Consider the following 18,282-nt stretch of genomic DNA (forward strand, 5'->3'; position numbering starts at 1 on the left):
ATCCTCCAAACATAGTCCACTAAATCCTCCAAAACTAGTCCATTAAACTGGTCTTTCATCTCTGGAGTCAAGATGGTGGGACCAGAGAAGAAACAGAACTGGAACTGTTAGAACTAGAACAGAACTACACAGGTCTAGAACAGTTCCTCCTTCGGAGAGAGGTTGATGTCAAAACTAAACAATACAAAGGAGTAACCTTAAGTGTGGGGGGACAACAACAATGACGACGACAGCAACAACAACGACAACAATGACAATGACAACAATGACAATGACAACAATGACAACAAAGACAACAACAGGAACAGAGGGAACAACATGACCACTGCTGTTCCTGAAAGGGGGGGGACTAGACAGAGAGGGAGAAAAGGGGGAGGGGGGTGTGTTTCCCAGGCTCAGAAAAAGATTAATTCGGCAGTGAGTGAAGAGAAAAGAATAATTGTTGAATCAGCTGCACACACACACACACACACACACACACACACACACACATATACACACTGTGTTCAGAGTGCGCAACAGTGGGTTGGTGAAATCTGCAGACCAGCCTCTGTGACACTGTCACTGCCTGAAACACACACACACAAACGCACGCGCACACGCACAGACAAATGGTGACCAATGAAGCACGCGTAGCAATGACAGGGGGTCACATGAACGCTTCGCACATCCACTGATTGTGTGAGTGCGTGTGCGTGTCGGCCGGTGAACACGTACACAGACAGAGAGAGGAGTGAAGGACAAGAGAGAGAGAGAGAGAGAGAGAGAGAGAGACATAGGGATAGAGGGGGGCGAGAACAGACTCACTGCTGCCTCCTGAAGGCCGTCGAGCTTCATCTCCTCCACCTCCTCCTCCTCCTCTTTTCTTTCCTCCTTCCTTCCTCCTCTTGTCTTCCTCCGTCCAAACATCCCACAGCTGGACGTGGACATGCAGCAGACCTCCCTCCTGCTCCGTCTGCTCCTCTCCTAAGTCCTCGGTGTCCACTGTCTCCTGCTGCAGGTGTCCACTCCTCCTCCTCTTCACTGTCTCCTCCTCAACAGCAGCAGAAAAACCCGCACATGTTCCCGCAGCGCTCCGCACCTCCTCACCCTGGAAGCACGCTCACGTCCGCGCACACGCACAAGCTCACACGCCCGCGCACATTGGGACCAATATTCCTCCGACTCTGTGACACACACACACACAGGCATGTTAATGTGCTGCTCTCTCATCCTCCAACACCCCTCGCCCCCACCCTCAGTTAAAATTCAGTATGTACGTTCTGTCTCCATGGTAACTCCCCGTCTTCATCACTTCCGGTGACACGTGTTGAATGTTAAATAAACTCTCATTTGTTCACATTTTTGTTTAGTTTTACATTCATTTATAAAGTATAAATATACACATATTTACACACATATACACACGTACATATAAATGCATATATGTACACACACACATATTCGAGGGCTGTACAGTTAATCAATTTTTTAATCACAATCACGATTTAATGAAGATGAACGTAACGATATTAACATAGAAATATCGGCCCCGGAGGATAATCAATACATCCATTGATCGAAGTCGATAATTTACAGACCGATAGATTTGCGTGCGTGGGTTTGCTAAGAAATGAGAGGAGTGAACCCTCTTGTCAGTTATCCACTCTTTGTGAGGGAAAACAGAACCACCCGATCCAGGTGAGGAAAAGAACAACTGCCCCTGGACTGAACAACACCACCTCTGACAGCCCTTCAATTACACACCTTAGTTGATTCCACCTTAGGTGGTCCAATCAGTGGCTCGTCCATAATGAGGGGCCTTCAGGTACCATAGGAACATACATATGCCTTATATATATATATATATGTTTATATTCGTGGTTAAGACTCAAAATAATGTTGACAACATTATGGTTAATTGGAAATATTTTATGGAACAATATATTGTCCAGCACAATGTGTCGTTATCATCACAGGCTCTGCAGAATATGACTTTAAGATTTTCTCATAGAAATAGACAGCCAACCACCAGGGGGCGTGCAGAACCTGCCTAAATAGAAAGTGAGCGGGCCCTACCTAATGTGAGGGTGAGAGGTAATGTAGGGAGCAGAAGGTGGCAGTATCGCAGCATTGGAAGAGAGGAGGCGCTAGTACCTCGTCATGGATTACTATCTTCTGTCTGGAGGTTTCTTAGATTCAGATGGAATAACGTGAGAAAAATAAATGATACACAAAGAGAACTGTGTCTGCCTCGCAGGGCATCAGGGTAACAACCGCAGGGCAACACGGCTAACTTATTCAACCACCTGAAAGAACCATGAATACACGAAGGCCAGAGCTAACGCTACACTGGTCCACTGGTGTCCAGCACCAACCCAGACAACCGTAACACCAACCCTGCACTGAGTGACACGGTCAAATAACGGACGCAGCAGGGTTCTATTTGGTCAGTCGTGTCCAATCAGAAACAAGAGCTGTGTAGTAAGTCACTTAGTTTATGAAAATGATATTGGAGGTGTACAGGGCTGTCAAACATCAAACCCCAGTTCCTTAAAGGTGGTTTTAATTTAACGGCTGAAGAAACTGACATCTGATCTACGTTTTTTTTTTTTTTTACAAACATCACACACTTTAAATCAGTGTTCCAACACAGCCACAGTGGGAGGAGCATACAGCCCTAGTGATTTATCTTTGTTTCTAATGTAAACTCAAAGTAAAGAAAACATTTTCAGTTTTTTGACAAACCTCAGGTTGAAACCACATTTATCTTCAAACAGAAACATTGATTTTTAACATTTGTCTCATTTCATTCATGAAAGTCATTTTTTAGAGTTGTTATGGACTGCCATCAGATCAGGTGACTTGAGGTGTGTGTGTGTGTGTGTGTGTGTGTGTGTGTGTAAATCAGCACCATCATTGTCCAGAACAATATCAATACAACACTGTTCATACTGATCGGTTCCACAGTCTCTCCTCCCAAGGTTCTCACATTAGATCCAACTTCCTGTTCTTCACTTTTTTAAAAGTCAATGTTTCAAACAAGGTCACGAACCCAAACCTGGGACTTGTTAAAATAGTTTGTTTTGTTACTAAGATTCTTCAGCTCAACTCATACTGAGCAGCACCAACTAGAGGACACTTGATGCAAGTCCTGATTTTCCTCTAAATAAGATCAGTAAGGTACATGAAAATAGAAAAGCCTTAAGTTTCCAAACTTCAATCAAAATGACCCTCTTCTTGCCCCACAGGGACATTCAGGTTGACCCCCAACTCCCCCTCTGGTATACAGGCATCCCTGAGGATGTGGGAGCCTTCCCAAATACAGTTTCAAGGTTTGTGTACCCTCTGCTGGCAGTTCAGGTCTCCAACGCCTGTCTTCTGATCAACTCTATGGAAGAACCTGATTGGACCGTGTTGATACATTCTTTATTAATAGATACACTGACATTTATTAACAGACGGAGCCTTTGTCTATAAACCCCGCCCCTTCCTGTTCATGAGCAGAATATTTTTACAAATCTCGTCTTTGACACCTTAAAGTCTGCTTTTTACTTTGATTAATAGAAAAATATACAACTTGTCTAGAGATGATCAGACAGCGCCCCCTCTAAGCTAGTGCCTCCTCTAATTTCTCTTCATTTTAAAAATACGCATTTCATTTCATTGTTCCGTTGATTAAAAAAACGACACGTTACAAAGCTAACCGATGTTCAACTGTAGGCGACGATGAGCGTCAACACCAGGAGGTGGCGATGAGAAGTGACAACAGGAGGCAATGATGAGTGGCGACACCAGGAGGCGACGATGAGCATCAACACCAGGTGGCAACGATGAGTGGTGACACCAGGGGGTGCTGCTGCTTCTGTTTTCACCTCCTTCCTTCCATCACAGGTCGCCATGGCAACTTTCATACTTGTTGATGACATTCCGGCAGCGTCCCAGCTCCTTTCTCATGTCTGCCACCTCCTGGCGGAGCACGGCGTTCTCCCTCTCCAAGAATGCTGCTCGGACAGAGATCTGGTTTTCCTTTAGCCTCCGAGCATCTCTGGAACGTTTGGCCGCCTCGTTGTTCTTCACACGTCGGTTCCAGTACTTGTCATCCTTTTGTCAGTGATGAGGGGAGGGCAGTGTGTGGGGGAGTAAGGAAAGAGAAGAAGGCAGAGGCAGAGGTGATTAAAACAGGGGAAGGAAAGAAGGAGGTAAGAGACCTCAAAAGTGACTGACATTCCACAGGGATTATGGTCCAGATCAGATGTTCTTCCTTAATCACAATCTTCAATATCTTACTCTTCTCTCTTCTCTAATTCTGATCAATAATCCACATCACCACTCACTAATCTTAATCCCTAACACATTACTTTTAATCTTAGATTATTAAAGGGCAGAGATTTGAAATAGAATATTTCTTTATCTGTTAAACTATCTCTAATCCACAGTCCTGTTGAGACAAGGAGCAGGAGACACGGCTACACAGAACACAACACTATGAATTGTGGGAGATGGAGTACCTTCTGCTCTTCAGGAACAACAATCTTCCTGGCCTTCTTGATCATTGGCTGAGGTTTCAGCTCCTCCTCGCTGAAGCAGTGATTTCTGGGATCAAACGCCTCCTGACCTGGAACACTTGATAAGGCCAAGTCTGCAGGGTCAGGGTCAAAGTTCACCTGAATGTCACTGCTGCCTTCTCCGCCCCCAGCACCTACAAAAGTCAGGTGATCTTTATCAACGTGCACCTGAAGTCAAACAAACATTCGGGGACTTCTATTACAGGGCTCTCCTGCACTGACAACAAGAGACCAGCAGATGTCAGTGTCACTCTCCAGCAGATCAGTATGGGACAGAAGCAGAAGTTACATAGCTGGATGATTGGGGGGGGGCTCCACGTTCAGAATGTCGTCGGTATTGGTTACAGGCGACTAATTTCATTGGTCAGCTAGTAATGACAGTTGCTAATTACCAGAATAATAATCATGTTTTTTCTTAAAATAACACCTGGATCTCATCAGTGTGAATACGTTTGTGGGTTGCATAGTTGCGTTTGATTACCTCATCAATCTTCAGCATGAGGTGTAACAACAAATTGCTAGTTGCTATGCATGGCTAACAAGCTGCCGCCAGGTGATGAATAAGGTTTTGTCTGCGGTTTGGAAAAGTGTTGCCCTCAGACCTTAGGTTAGGGTTAGTTCTACAAGGAGGAACCCGTGTTAGTTAAAATAGAGTTTATCAATAAATCACCAGGCATCGTCTTTAAACCACATTTGAGTGATTTTTTTTACCCTGCTGGTCACATCTGGTAACACATCAGCTCAAACCACAGATCCATACTTCAATCAAATCAGAGGGAGAGCCCTGTAGAGTCCAGCTGAGAAATTCAATGACAGTATTGGTAAAGTTCTAAGGACTGATTGTGTCTATAAATGTTGTTTCCTGAGTGAATCTCTACCTCAAAGTCATAAACTTCATATTTGTCTGGTAGAACTTATTAAAATGTTACAGTTGACAGTCAAAAATATCAGATTGAAATAACTTGAAGTTTGTTTTCTTATCTTTCAAGGACGTTTGTTTTTTTTCCCTTCTAATCATCAGTTTGGAGTTTCATCCGCACACATCGGTAACAGGACTGAAGTACTGGACAGTATGGGAACATCAGAACACAGTGGTTCAATGACCCACCGTGAAGTAGAGTTGAGATAGTTATTATGTTATTGAGGTATATAATAACCCTTTATGAACCTCCCCCCACTGTTATCACCCCCAACTCACAGTAGAGTTGTAGAACGGAAATATAAGACAAACATATGACGTCAAGGAATGAAATAGATCAATGCTGTGTTCCAAGTCTTTAGTTGATTTTTTACTATGTTTTTCTGTTTAAATTTTTTAGGTTAGAAAATGTTTTTTATCACAAAAATATTGGAAAATTTACCTTAAAATACTGTGACATAGTGAAACTGCCACGAGACTGGAATAAGAAAGAAATAAATCTGCGATGTACTGAGGGAGTGACAGGAAAACCAGGACAACTGTAACAATAAGAAGGTCAACATCTGTGGTGTTGGGTCTTTGGTACAAAGTCCTTAGATGTCAAGGACACATCAGCATGTTGACCTGAGGAGTGGGAATCAAACACTCACCACTGAGACACGCAGCTCCTCCCATCAGGTCCTGCTCCCGCTGAAGCACAGGAGGAGGCTGGACAGCCTCCAGTCCAAGGAGAGAAGAGGAGGAGGAGGACTTGGAAGAAGACGAGGAGGAGCAGGGAGAAGGAGAGGTCGGGGGGCATTGGGAACTTTGACTGGGAACCACTGGCTGGGAATTCTGGGAGAAGACAAAAAGACAAAAGTGACTTATGAGAAGCTCAGTTGATCTTAGGACCTTCTCCTGGTTCCACCATTCTGGTCCAGACCAGTCTCACCTGAGATGGGATCTGGGTGCTGCCAAAACCACCTCCACCTCCTCCCACAGCGTTCTCCATCAGGAACTCCTCCAGGTCCATGTACTGGAGCTGGAACAGTCCTCCCTCACACGGAAGTGTTCTCTCCCACAGCAGTGGACCCAGGAAGGCCGACTGGGAGTGAGGACGAGTGGGACCACTAGAACCAGGGACTCCAGCTAGTCCTGCAGCATTCACAGCCAACGGGTGGTCTACCACGTCACATGACACGTGTTTGTCTGAAGGAGAACAGAAGAAGAGGATGAAGAGGATGAAGAGGAAGATGATGAAGAAGAAGAGGAAGATGATGAAGAGGAAGAAGAAGATGATGATGAAGAGGATGAAGAGGAGGCAGGTGCTCACCTTTCACCTGACAGCAGTCCTTACTTCCTTCCTGGTCACTCTTGACTGGCAGCTGCAGGAGGGTCTTCAAGTTATTCATGGAGGTCACCTGAGGGCCACTCTCTGTAGTGCCCCCTACAGACAAATCTGCAGGCAACAGCTGGGTGAGGGGCCTGGACATATCTCCAACAACACCACCAGCTGGAGTTGTCGAAGTCTTTCGATCAAAAGCTGGTTTTTATCCAATCAGAGAAGGGGACTGACAGGTGTGCCGTCAGAAGATGTGGAGAATGGGTGTACGCTTAATTTCAACACCTGGTGTTGGCCAGCCAGAGACCCACCTGCCCCCGGAGGACACGAGAGGAGAAGACATGGAGATATGAAAAGATGATCTCCTTAATTCATGTCAGAACTTTGGACCAAAATAAATCCACACAAACAGGAGGAGGAACCTAGTCCAGAACCAGTGAACCCAGGTCCAGTCCAGTCCAGAACCAGTGGACTCAGGTCTAATCCACACAAACAGGAGGAGGAACCTAGTCCAGAACCAGTGAACCCAGGTCCAGTCCAGTCCAGAACCAGTGGACTCAGCTGCTGCCTCGTTCCTCTGTTCCACAGCAGAGATTTACTCTCGATTTGTTAAATCTGGGAATAACTGACATGAAGAAGAGCTAGAGCTGAAAGAGTGAGGATTAGAGAGAGCCGAGTGAAGATGATGACGATGATGACGATGAAGAAGACAAGGAAGATGGTAATGGAGGTAAGAGGAAAGAAAGACAACACGATGGAGAGAAAAGAATCAAATCCTGACGGAGAGTCCAAGTTGGTGAGTCTCTCTCTCTCTCTCTCTCTCTCTCTGTCAGCTGGAACCAACACGGGGCTGCACGTGTGACGTCATCGCTCACGGGGAACAAGCTCGGGGGCGTTGATCGTTTGCATCTAAGGTCCACGCCCCTTTTTCTTGGCGAATCGCTGAGATGCCTTCACTGTCCAAACAGGAGCTGGTATAAACGGCCTTCAGTCCTACTACAAGGAAAATAATATTTGTTCTTCGTCAATACGTCTGTGTAGCCCACTGCAGCTAACAGGCTAACTGTTCAGGCTGCTAATGACCCGCTATCGTTTCACTTCCGCTCGACTCACTGACGTTAACTTCACTGGAATTAAAGAAGTGATTGTCTCGTTATTAATCTGGAAGATTATCCACAGCAAGATAAGTATAGTGAGTACACAGTATACCAGAGAAGTATAGTGAGTACACAATATACCAGATAAGTATAGTGAGTACACAGTATACCAGAGAAGTATAGTGAGTACACAATATACCAGATAAGTATAGTGAGTACACAGTATAGCAGGGACGTGTACTCCCGTTCGTTTAGTGGTACAACTGTTCTGACGAAGCACTTAAATGACAGGAAAACAAACAAATCCAACAAAAGAAAATCGTTCCATCTGTTTTTTTCCTATGTTCTTTGAAGCTATCACATGTTTACCCTAATAAGCCACGCCCCCATCTCATTTCCAGCCAATGGTAGCATACATCAGACTGGGGCTTCGCTCAGAGCCCACAACACCAAAAACTAAAACACACGCTGAATAGCGAACATGAACGCAACATTCGCTGTAGACGTTGTTTCATCTATCCCTCGTAACTTCCGGTCTAAAAACTAACCACACTGTTTCAGTGATGTCCTTAAACGCAGCTCCGCTGCCGTCTTCTTGGACGATGTTGTTGAACAATTCAAATTCAACGTGGATCTCAGGATATGACGTCACCATATTTTTACATGGGGCAAGAGCGTGGCGCGTGCGTTCCGAACACATGTCAGTCGCACGCGCTGCGGTCGCTCGTTATGATTGGTCCTATCTGGGCGGCGGTTTGCTATTGGCCGATAGACAGTTGGGGCTCCGCCCACTAATGTGCCCTTGCAACTGACACGTGACCAAGAGAGACAGGGTGATTATTGAAAAAACGTGTGGTGAAAAATAAGATATGAAATGAAATTGTTAAACCTGATTATTACTATTAGATCTGTACGTCATCATGTGAGGTCATCACGGAGCACTCAGGTGATTCCTGGTTCGATTCCTTCTCATACGAGTCGTCATCATTGATGTCCCACTCTGTTGAATACAGACATCTCATTCATTAAGTCACGTCGTCCATCTGTGTGTGGGGGGCGTCTGGGGGGGAAGGTGATTATACTTACATTACAATAATTATACCTACATTTATATTTGTAATTTAAAATATTACAATATTTTGAGATGAAGTCAAATTTATTAAAACTATGACAAAACATTCAAAATGAATTCGCTTTGATTTTGATTTTTTTTTTTTTCAGTTACCGAGATCACTGATGTTGACTGGTTGGATTATTTCTACAAAAAGAAAAAAAAAAACTAAACTCCAACCCAGAAAATCAGACCTGCGAATAAAGGGCTCCACCTGGTGACTATAAACTGTCAGTGCATGTTATTAGCAGCTAAGACACGTACCTTTAAAAACTGTACTTAAAGTGAATTGTCATTGTGACACTGCCCACAACCAAATGTGAACTGTGCTTCACCAATGTCACCGGTGAGGTGGGGGGATTCCTAAGTTTCCAAGGTTTGACATTTAGAACGAAAACTAAAAAAATATTGACTTTTATGAAATCGTAAATAAATATGACTACGTTTTCAAATTTACAGCATAAAGAGTGTTTCTGTCATCAATGTTGTTTGTTCTTCTTTTAAAGCCCACATGTAGAACAACTTTTTAAAAACTCTTTTATTTGATGTTTTCATCAACTCATTTTTAGTCAAGAAAAATCAGGGTTATTAAGTCCTAACAATAACAATAATCAGAATAACAATAACAACATCAATAAATGTTTTAGATGGACAAAAAAGAAACGTATTACTTCAAAGATTATGTGCAGTTACAAACAGATGTGAAAGGAGGAGGAGCACATCAATAATAAAAGAAACTCAGGTGAACATAGCCCCCCTCCAGACAGTTCTAGACCAATGGTATGTGGAGTAAAAAAAGGACTAATAAAATATAATAGTAATGATTACAGTAAACTCCACTCACTTGTTGTTTCTAAAAAAAAAAGTGTTTATTTATTTACTTTTCTTAAAAAAATAAGTGAAATCAGTCGGTGTGAAAAACAACTTACTTCCCTGTGATGTCCTGACTGAGTTCCAGGAACCGATGGTGACTTTTCTCTTTTCTTTTTCAACAAAACTGAACGTTGGCTCTACACAGGGGGCGACAGAGAGACAGTGCTAAAATCTCTAAAGTTGAAAATTTGGTTCAGATTCTCATCACTGCTGCTGCACCAGAATCGGAGCGGTCATTTCTCCTGGCGAAGCGTCGCCGTGTGAATGGCTGTGGGTCGACACGGGTCTGACGGTCATCAGCTCCCAGGTTCCGCTGCCCATCCCCCGGCAGGAGAACCTGTGTCGGTCTAGTAGTCTGGGGTTCCAGAAACGATTTCTGCATCTGTGGCACTGGAAGGCGGCCCGTTTAAGATGCTGCCCTCTGTGTTTCAGGGCCTTGTGAAGCGAGCTGGTTTGTCGTCCGCACACCTGACACAGCAGTCGAGCACGGCGGTCCGAGTTGTGCGGTGGGTGTCGAACAGCGTGGTGGAGCAGCAGCGAGCCCAGCCTGGCATACATGGTGCTAGGGCAGATTGGACAGGGGAAGCGCTTGATCTGGATGTCCAGTGAGGTAAGGCCAGTGACCTTAACAGCACCCCCGCTCCAGGCTTTAACTGCTATTGTCCCGCCTTTCATCCTGAGCTGAGCCAGGAGCTTCTTCTTCTTGATCTGTGCCTGCAGCCTCCCCCTCTTTTTCCTGAGGAGCGTCAGCTTCCTTCTAGTGTCTTTACTCAGAGGAAAACCCACCAGCTTCCCATCCCTCATGATGCTGTGAATCTCCACACGTCTTCTTTTCTTTCGCTGTTTTCTTGTGTGTCCATGTTGCTTTTGGAAGTTTTTGGAGCGGTAGCAAAAAGGGTTCTGCAGGTGATGGTGCTGTTCCAGGTCCCTCGGGGCCCCCTGGTGCATGTGAGGCAGCCCGGTGTAGTTAGGACCCGGTGCTGTGTCGTAGAAGAGTGGCGAGAACCCGGTGGGCTGGGTTTGAGTGACACGCTGGTCGTTGCGGTCGATGCCGTGCTGTGAGAGCTTGTGTCGTACTAAACTGTTGGAGTAGGCGAAGGCTTTACCGCAAACGTCGCAACGATAGGATTTCTCTCGGCCCACGACGCCACCGTGCACAGTCTGCTGATGTGCTGTCATGTTGAAGTAGTGGCGGAATGATTTCCAACATACAGTGCAGGTGTAAAGCCTGTGGGAGGGAGTTCCAGAGGTTGGTGATTTTTCTCCTTGGGAGCAGGAGGAGAAGTAGTCGGAGTTCCCAGAGACCTGATTGACGGCGGCAGCGCCTTTGATTCTCCTGCCCTGGTTGTCAATCTCCCCTCTTCTATGCAACTTGCCGTGTCTCACCAGACTCTGTGCATAAGCAAACATTTTCCCACAAAGGTTGCATTTGTAGTTCTTTTGCCCAGAGTGGACGGTCAAGTGTTTCGTGAGGTGAAACGGCTCACGGAACATTTTCCCACATACTTCACAGGAATGAGGCTTTTCTCCTGTGTGGACACGGTTGTGACGTCGCAGCGTCTCAGCCCGCCTGAAGCGTTTTCCACAAATATGGCAACCATATGGCCTCTCTGAACCGTCCCCTGGTGGCGCTGGGCTCCTCCTCCTCCTGACTACACTGTTGGGGTCCCTTTTTTCTCTAGGCTTCCTTGGTCTCCTGGGCTTGGTGTGAATGTGTCTGGGGTGGGTCAAAGGCACAGTGGAGCCATTGAGGCTAGGAGTAGAGGGTGGACCACCCAAGCTACCAAACCCCAAACCTCCCAGCAATCCTCCAATGATGTCCCTCCTCTCCCCATCCCTACCCTCTGAATTTAAATCACAGGAAGCTGCAGCTGCTGCTGCGATGGCCGACATAGCACTACTGGTGACCTCATCCTCCGAATCATCCAGTAGGGAAGAAAGAGGAAGGTGTGTCTGCTGCTGCTGCTGCGGTTGTTGTTGATGGTGGTGGTGTTGTTGATGATTCTGAGGGTGGGGGTGAAGAGTTGGGGCCAAAGGGGCTTTGCGAAGTGTGTGGGCGCTCATTTCACTGGCTAGTGTACTCCCCGAGGAGTACATCGATGAAGACTGCGAACGTCTATAAATGTCCACTCCAGTGTTGAAGGACGACTGACTGGGGTAGCGGTTTTTGGAATACTCTGGGGCGTACTTGTCATTGGTCATTGTGACTCCGTTGTTTAAAATGCCCACTCTGTCTCCACTGCTGCCCATTTTACTGCTGCCAGGGTTCGATGAACTGCTTCCCCCACTGTTGGCTTGTTTTTTGGAATTGCGAGGGGGTTTGCCACAAGCTCCAGAGGCAGCGTGGTTGAGGAGAGCAGTGCTCTCACGGAAACACCTTCCGCACGCCGGGCAGCGGAAAGGCTTCTCGTCGTGGATCTTCTCGTGTCTCGTGAGGGACTCTCGGCGGTTGAAAGACTTCTGGCAGATGCTACAGGCAAAAGGTCGGTTTTCCGAGTGAGTGACACTGTGCTGGATGAGGTGACCCCTTTTTTTAAACCGCTTTCCACACTCGCCACAGCAGAATATCCTCTCTGGGCTAGGGGTGTTGCAATCTAACTTTCTGCTGTGACTCTCTGGCGTCAGGCCGTGGCTGCGCAGGTGCCTTCGGAGGCTGGAAAGATGGGTGAAGGTTTTACCACACTCACCACAGTGGTAGAGAGGTTCTGGTTCAGACTGGTCAGACGTACTGCTCCTGTGAGTATCCCTGTCTTTGGGCAACTGCTGGTTACCATTGGCTACTAGCACAGAGGTGGGGTTGGAGGAAGAAGGGTTAGAAGAAGAGGAAGAGACAGAGGAGGAAGACCGCTGCGAGGAAGATGTGAGGAGTGAGGAATGTTGTTGCTCACTGCTGATTCCACTTATAGCAACCCCAGTGGATCCTGCCCCGCCCACAACTCCCGACGATGAGCTTTGACTGTGTCCACTAGAGCTGCTGTTGCTGCTGCTGCTGCTGCTGCTGCTGTGGCTGCTGTGGCTACTACTGTCTGCTTTTCTCTGGGGCAAGTAGCCTGCCATTGCCTTCTTTCTCCTGCTTCCTCCACTTGAGGCTGATGTGGTTGTGGTGTCTCCAGACTTGGATGCATCATCTTTGGAGATGGACAAGTGTAGAGGGATTGGCAGAGGAAGCCCAGTCTCCTGTTGCATCAGAGAGGCTATCTGATTGGAGGACAGGACAGGGATGCCTTGAAAATCAAAGCCTCCGAGTGGGGCAGGCTGGGGGGCCGGATGGAGAGGGTGTGGGTGGTGAGCATGGCTGTGTGGGTGCGGTAAGGCGTGAGGCGTCAGCTGCTGCTGCTGCTGCTGGGGCTGAGAAGTTGGGTGACTGTGGGAGGAGTGGAGGGCCGTGGGGGGGAGGCCTGAGTTTGACTCTGTGGGCCCTTGGCTAAGACCTAGGCCCAGATGGTTGTGGGTGCCTTGCTGGACGAGGAACTGTTCCAGGCTGCTGTTGGCAGGAACACCAGACAAGAAGTACTGGTTTGCTGCTAGCATGCAGCTGAACTGCTGGTGGAGGCTCCGAGGATCGGACTGTCCAACCAAGGGGACGGTGGTACTGCCAGAAGGGTTGTTAGCAGCTGAAGCAGAGGTTGCAGGAGATGCTGAGGAGGAAGAGGGACCAGGGGAGGGCTGGGGGACAGATAAGCCTGGGTGTAGTGGTGGAGGTGGAGGCGCTGGTGTGACCACACCCCCAATGACACCTGCACTTCCTGCACTGCTGCTTCCTCCAAAGTCAAAACGTCCCATCCCAGAGTGGAGCTGCTCCTGCGCCAGCGCCGCCTCTGCTGGGTGAAAAGGCCGTAGAAATTGGGGATAACCTGACGCAGAGTTCCCACTGCTGCTGCTCATCTTACTGGACTTCCTAGAGCTGTGTGACGCAGAGGATGATTGGCTCTGATGAGAGATAGGTGGGTGTGGGGCACTCATTTTAGCAAATAGTGATGAAGAATCAGCAAAGGCATTGCTACGGGAGCTCTGGAGGGATCCAAGACCCAGGCCAGACAAAAGAGTCCCTGAGGCTTCGGCGGAAGGTTGGTGCTGCTGTTGAAGCTGTTGCTGATGCTGCAGTTGGACTTGCTGCTGGTGGCTCAGCTGTCGTTCAAGTCCGAGGCCTTTGAACTGATGGGCTTGGTGTCCACTTAGCATCTCTAAAATGTCCATGGGGTACTTGCTGAACTGGAACATCTCCAAACGAAGCTGTAGCAAAATAGCCAAGAAAACAGCAGTCCTTTGTGAACTTATCAAGTCTGGTTTTTGGATGTGTTCCGTTTTTACCAACGAGGAACCTAGGAAGATTTTTAAGAGTCTATGATGTGAAAACCTTGGTTAGGTTTTGAAGTGCTTCTGTGGGACAACTGATATAAAAAGTTCATAAATAATGTACTATTCACTAGATGTTAGTATGACACTTGGCCTGTAGTGTTGTAGTGTCAAAATGTCCTTTCATCATCTGTGGCCTGTTTTCATCTCAGGTGGTAGTGTTTCCACTGGCAGATCCAGGTCCAGTCTGAAGAAACAAGAAGAACACACTCATGGTGACCATGTCTATGTTGTTGGGTATTTTATCAAAGACCTGGTTGACCTCTAATCTAAATCACAACTAAATGAATGCAGTGACCATGTTCACATGGGTAGTTAATAAATCTACGCATGTGGTACCAGGTGTGTAGATGTTACAAAGACAAATGTGTACAAAATGTTTTATCATGTTGGTCAACAGTAGGAGCTAAAGAGCAGAAAAACTCACACGATGTTGGTCAACAGTAGGAGCTAAAGAGCAGACAAACTCACACGGTCCCTGCTGCTGTTCCTGCTGCTGTTCCTGCTGCTGTTCCTGCTGCTGTTACTGCTGCTGTTACTGCTGCTGCTGCTCAGATGATGAGTTTTCTCCACTCACACCAGTGACCTCATGAAGGTGGTCTGAAACAGAGTAATGTCAGACACCAGTAAAGTGAAAACAGTTATAATAATTAAAATTTCAATTAAAAATAATTCATCCACAGTAAGGCTGCACAATCGAAAGCTGGTCTGAAATGCGATACGTTTTGTTTACCATGTTTGTGCCATGCTTTCACAGCCAGCATGCTGACATTTGACCAATCAGATGTCGTCCAGCTCCGCTGACCTTCCTGTAGGAACAGCAGTCAGAGGAGTGAGGAGAATGGCAGAAGCTGGAGAGCAGAGCGGTTGTAGCAACATCTAGAGGTGACACCACCAACCTCCACCACCATAAAGGGATGCACCAGCATTTCGAGGCTAGTCAATCTAGAGCGCAAACACCGAACAGCAGTGAAGTAAGGCGGCCATCGCAGCAGCAACAGTCCATTGGTCAGAGCTTTTCTGAGCATGACTCTGCATGAAAAGTCCTCTTAACCAGGGGTCACCAACGTGGTGTGATGGGGCACATGGTAGACTCCGTGGACTACCTAAGGTGCCCGCGGGGTATGTTCTAAAAACTAGTCAACAAGAGAGTCATGGTACGGTTACTGTGCTTTCTGAATTCCACTTCCAATGATTTTCAAATGGGTGTAACGTCGATGGTCAGAAGAGCTTCTGCTGTTGTCTGTCCCAGAACCAATTATTATGACGTTGGTTGCTGTATCAAGTCTGTATCAATCTTCGTCTTACTAAGTGCCTCTAAAGTAGTTCTCTGTTTGAAAAAGGTTGGTGACCCCAGCTCTAAACAATACAGTGGAATTAGGGAGACCATAACTCACTATTTGGCAAAGGATAGGATATTGTGTGTTTTCATCACAGATTTAAGTTTATAATTTTTTAGTTCTTGTTTTTACAATAAAGGCTTTTATTTTGAAAGGTTTCGGTCACAGTTGCAGAGTTTTGCTGTTGTAAATAAGTGACGTACAGTTAGACGGAGAAAACAGACAAAAATAATTGGTATTAGCACAAAGTTTATATATTTGTATCATTAAGCTATCATTAAGTTCTCGTTGTGCCACGTGTGTTTAAAAGCAGCTCTGACGTTGGTTTTAGGACCAACAATAAAACCGTCTTTCAGTGGGATATGCTCCAGACATGACACCCAGTAATACTGTGACCAGACCTGGACTCGTGAGTGACAGACACATTAACTGTATGGTCATCGTTACACTGAACCACGTCAATGTACATCACATGTTGTAAATTATGATTGTTTTCTAAATCAATCCTGTGGTTCCTGGAGCTGTTCATGGTACAATAATATATATATAACCTTAGTTGACCGAGGACATGCTGAGGACGCTTAGCTGATACAAGAGGACTAGTGACCCCAGGGGACTAGTGGAAGTCTCTGTCTGTCTGACAAACGTCAACATATTTTTGAAAAACGCAGTGATTTCAAAGTCAGCAACATTTCTACAAAACATAGAGACCAGCTCTTGGGTCTACGCTGTGTGTGTAAGTAAAGAACTGCTTTCAATGAAGTCCGTTCTGTTCCACCCACCACTGATTTCTTATAAAAACATGTGAAACTACAACAGCACTTGGAACACGTTGTTTAAATCAATGAAATCCATCTGAAAATGTTTTTGTTTAATTCAACGGAAACTGACAGACAATGTTCATGTGTCGATAGATCTTTACATCAAAAAAGAAACAACAACATAATAAAACAAATTGCCCTGTGATTTTATTTTTACCCCAAACTAAATTGTATTGTGGTTTTTAGAAGAAGAAAAAAAAACACGAACATTATCGCAGCGTTAGCTCGGCAGCTAATACCGAGTACAGCACAGAATATATTGCATTTCATTTATTTCTTTTGTTTATGTTCAACGTCATATTTTATATTGCAATTGACAATGTCTATATAAAAAACGAAATCTCTATGTTAGCGAAGTTAGCATGGAGTTAGCAGCGTTGTCTTAGCATTTAGCCGCCTTGGTATTTTCACAATGCTACTTGTTTTCATTTTTTTATCGCTGGTACTCACCTGTAAGTCCCTCCTGGCCCGATCTGGTCACCGAGATGAAAGCCGTTCTGTAGAATCAACAGCTGCATCGGAGCCCGTGCAGGAGTTCCAGAGACCGCGGGGCCTGGTTCTGTTCCAGCCGAGGAGGAGCATGGATAAGCGGTGACGGGATCTCCATCAGCCCCGCGCGAAGCAGCCGTGCCAGGCTTTTCGTGCAGCCTAATAATAAGCAGGTTTTAGGGAGAGACCAGAACCCGCCAAGTACCTTAGGACCTTCAGACCCCCACAGACTCCTTCAGACCCCCTCCGCCCCTTTGTTTTGTTTCTTGTCTCTTTTTCCCGTTTTCCGCCTCCTTAGCTTTTTTTCGACCCAGCTCGGCTCAGCTCGGCTCGGCTCGGTTCAATCGCTACTCTCAACCCTAAAATGGTCGTTTCCTGTGTGGGACCGGAACATTTCCGGGTGGATATGAACCCGGACTGAATTTTATGTCATTGTGGAGCCCATAAGAAATATAGAAACGAGGAGACAGAGGTGGTGCAGTCACAAAACCGAAGACCACCACCACCAGCAGCAGCAGCAGCATCTACTGAACAGTGTGTGTTCACTTCCATCTGCGCATCCCCAGCACCACCACAGACCACCACCCTGGTGGTGCCACTCTGGTGAACCACAAGTGATTTTAGCTCAGACCAAAGTCCATAAAGAAAATCAGTGATTTTAGTTCAGACCAAAGTCCATAGAGAAAATCAGAGATTTTAGTTCAGACCAAAGTCCATGGAGAAAATCAGTGATTTTAGACCACAGACCAGTCCTTAGAGTTATTTCGGCTCACAATGACGCATGAGCTGTCGGTCTTTTGCTGCCTCTTGTGGTCATTTTGAGATGACCAGAGATTTTGAGCTCAGACATTAAACTGTGATGAAACAAATCAACAAACAGTAACAGTGCAGATTCATCACACAAACATGTTTGAGTGGATTTCTTTATTTATTGTTGCTATTTTCAGTGAAACACACTACGGTTTATATTAAAGAGAATTAAAGAGCAATTAGAAAATGGTTTCACTTCAGAGTTTTTTTTTTGTTTGTTTGGTTTTTTTAAGAAGAAGAATGTGTTTTATACAAGCTGAGGTATGTTGAGTAGCTTAAGGAATACATCACACAAATAGAGTCTAAGTTTTTATCCGGGCATCAATGTATAAACACAGTCAACAACATGTGTATCAGTTCCAGGAAGAAATAAAAAGATTAAAATGAAGATAGTTCACGTCTGTCACACGTTTCTCACAAAACATTTTTAAAAGTGGTCAAATTAGCATCAGAACAGATTCTAAAAAACACTATTTCTTTTAAAACCAGCGCAAACAAAGGAGACACAGTTCAGGTTGTCAAAGAGCGGCTGAACAGTAGAGGGCACTGGTGATCTCATGATGGTTGGCTGATTGGCAGCGCCAACTCCAGGAAACGG

The 18,282-nt window shown here is 45.9% G+C and overlaps 3 protein-coding genes and 1 long non-coding RNA gene across 8 annotated transcripts in view; 1 reads left to right on the forward strand and 3 right to left on the reverse strand.

The window, feature by feature from the left end:
• Positions 1-1,259, reverse strand: part of grin2da (glutamate receptor, ionotropic, N-methyl D-aspartate 2D, a) — a 30,785-nt gene extending 29,526 nt beyond the window's left edge. Inside the window, exon 1 of the mRNA XM_017041240.2 lies at positions 808-1,259. The gene's annotated coding sequence lies outside the window, so the exon portion shown is untranslated. The remainder of the gene's footprint in view (positions 1-807) is intronic.
• Positions 1,260-2,721: 1,462 nt separating this feature from the next.
• On the reverse strand, positions 2,722-6,972 carry dbpa (D site albumin promoter binding protein a). The gene is made up of 5 exons (XM_008330876.3): positions 6,779-6,972; positions 6,398-6,654; positions 6,117-6,300; positions 4,491-4,681; positions 2,722-4,083 (listed from the first exon to the last, which is right to left on the reverse strand). Exons 1-5 carry the CDS (start codon positions 6,936-6,938, stop codon positions 3,868-3,870), a joined length of 1,008 nt encoding a protein of 335 aa, XP_008329098.1. The 5' UTR covers positions 6,939-6,972; the 3' UTR covers positions 2,722-3,867.
• znf865 (zinc finger protein 865) lies at positions 6,935-17,446 on the reverse strand. Of its 5 annotated transcripts, none has more exons than XR_001761485.2 (6): positions 16,836-17,446; positions 14,958-15,033; positions 14,696-14,824; positions 9,925-14,411; positions 8,785-8,884; positions 6,935-7,098 (listed from the first exon to the last, which is right to left on the reverse strand). XR_001761485.2 is itself a non-coding variant. In XM_025064912.1 (4 exons), exon 4 carries the CDS (start codon positions 14,087-14,089, stop codon positions 10,073-10,075), a length of 4,017 nt encoding a protein of 1,338 aa, XP_024920680.1. In that variant the 5' UTR covers positions 14,090-14,411; positions 14,696-14,824; positions 14,958-15,033; positions 16,836-17,446; the 3' UTR covers positions 9,543-10,072. The 5 variants fall into 5 exon arrangements, 3 of the variants coding, with proteins under 3 accessions (XP_024920680.1, XP_024920681.1, XP_008329099.1); XR_003052570.1 differs by having other exon boundaries at positions 8,785-8,944; XM_025064912.1 differs by lacking the exons at positions 6,935-7,098; positions 8,785-8,884 and having other exon boundaries at positions 9,543-14,411.
• On the forward strand, positions 8,836-10,020 carry LOC107989974 (uncharacterized). Its single transcript, XR_001761503.2, has 2 exons — positions 8,836-8,956; positions 9,106-10,020. It is a non-coding gene; the product is annotated as an uncharacterized LOC107989974 (long non-coding RNA).
• Positions 17,447-18,282: the final 836 nt, after the last annotated feature.

This window comes from Cynoglossus semilaevis, chromosome 18 (genome assembly GCF_000523025.1).
Source record: "Cynoglossus semilaevis isolate Cse_v1.0 chromosome 18, Cse_v1.0, whole genome shotgun sequence".
Classification (NCBI taxonomy): Eukaryota; Metazoa; Chordata; class Actinopteri; order Pleuronectiformes; family Cynoglossidae; genus Cynoglossus; species Cynoglossus semilaevis.

Excerpts from the sequence above, each read along its gene's own strand:
- dbpa (XM_008330876.3), bottom strand. The coding sequence starts at position 6,938 with ATGTCCAGGCCCCTCACCCAGCTGTTGCCTGCAGATTTGTCTGTAGGG. Across the intron at positions 6,301-6,397 it reads GCACCCAGATCCCATCTCAG|AATTCCCAGCCAGTGGTTCC; the intron begins GTGAGACTGGTC and ends GTCTTCTCCCAG. Across the intron at positions 4,084-4,490 it reads TTGTTCCTGAAGAGCAGAAG|GATGACAAGTACTGGAACCG; the intron begins GTACTCCATCTC and ends CACTGACAAAAG.
- znf865 (XM_025064913.1), bottom strand. The coding sequence starts at position 14,089 with ATGTTCCAGTTCAGCAAGTACCCCATGGACATTTTAGAGATGCTAAGT.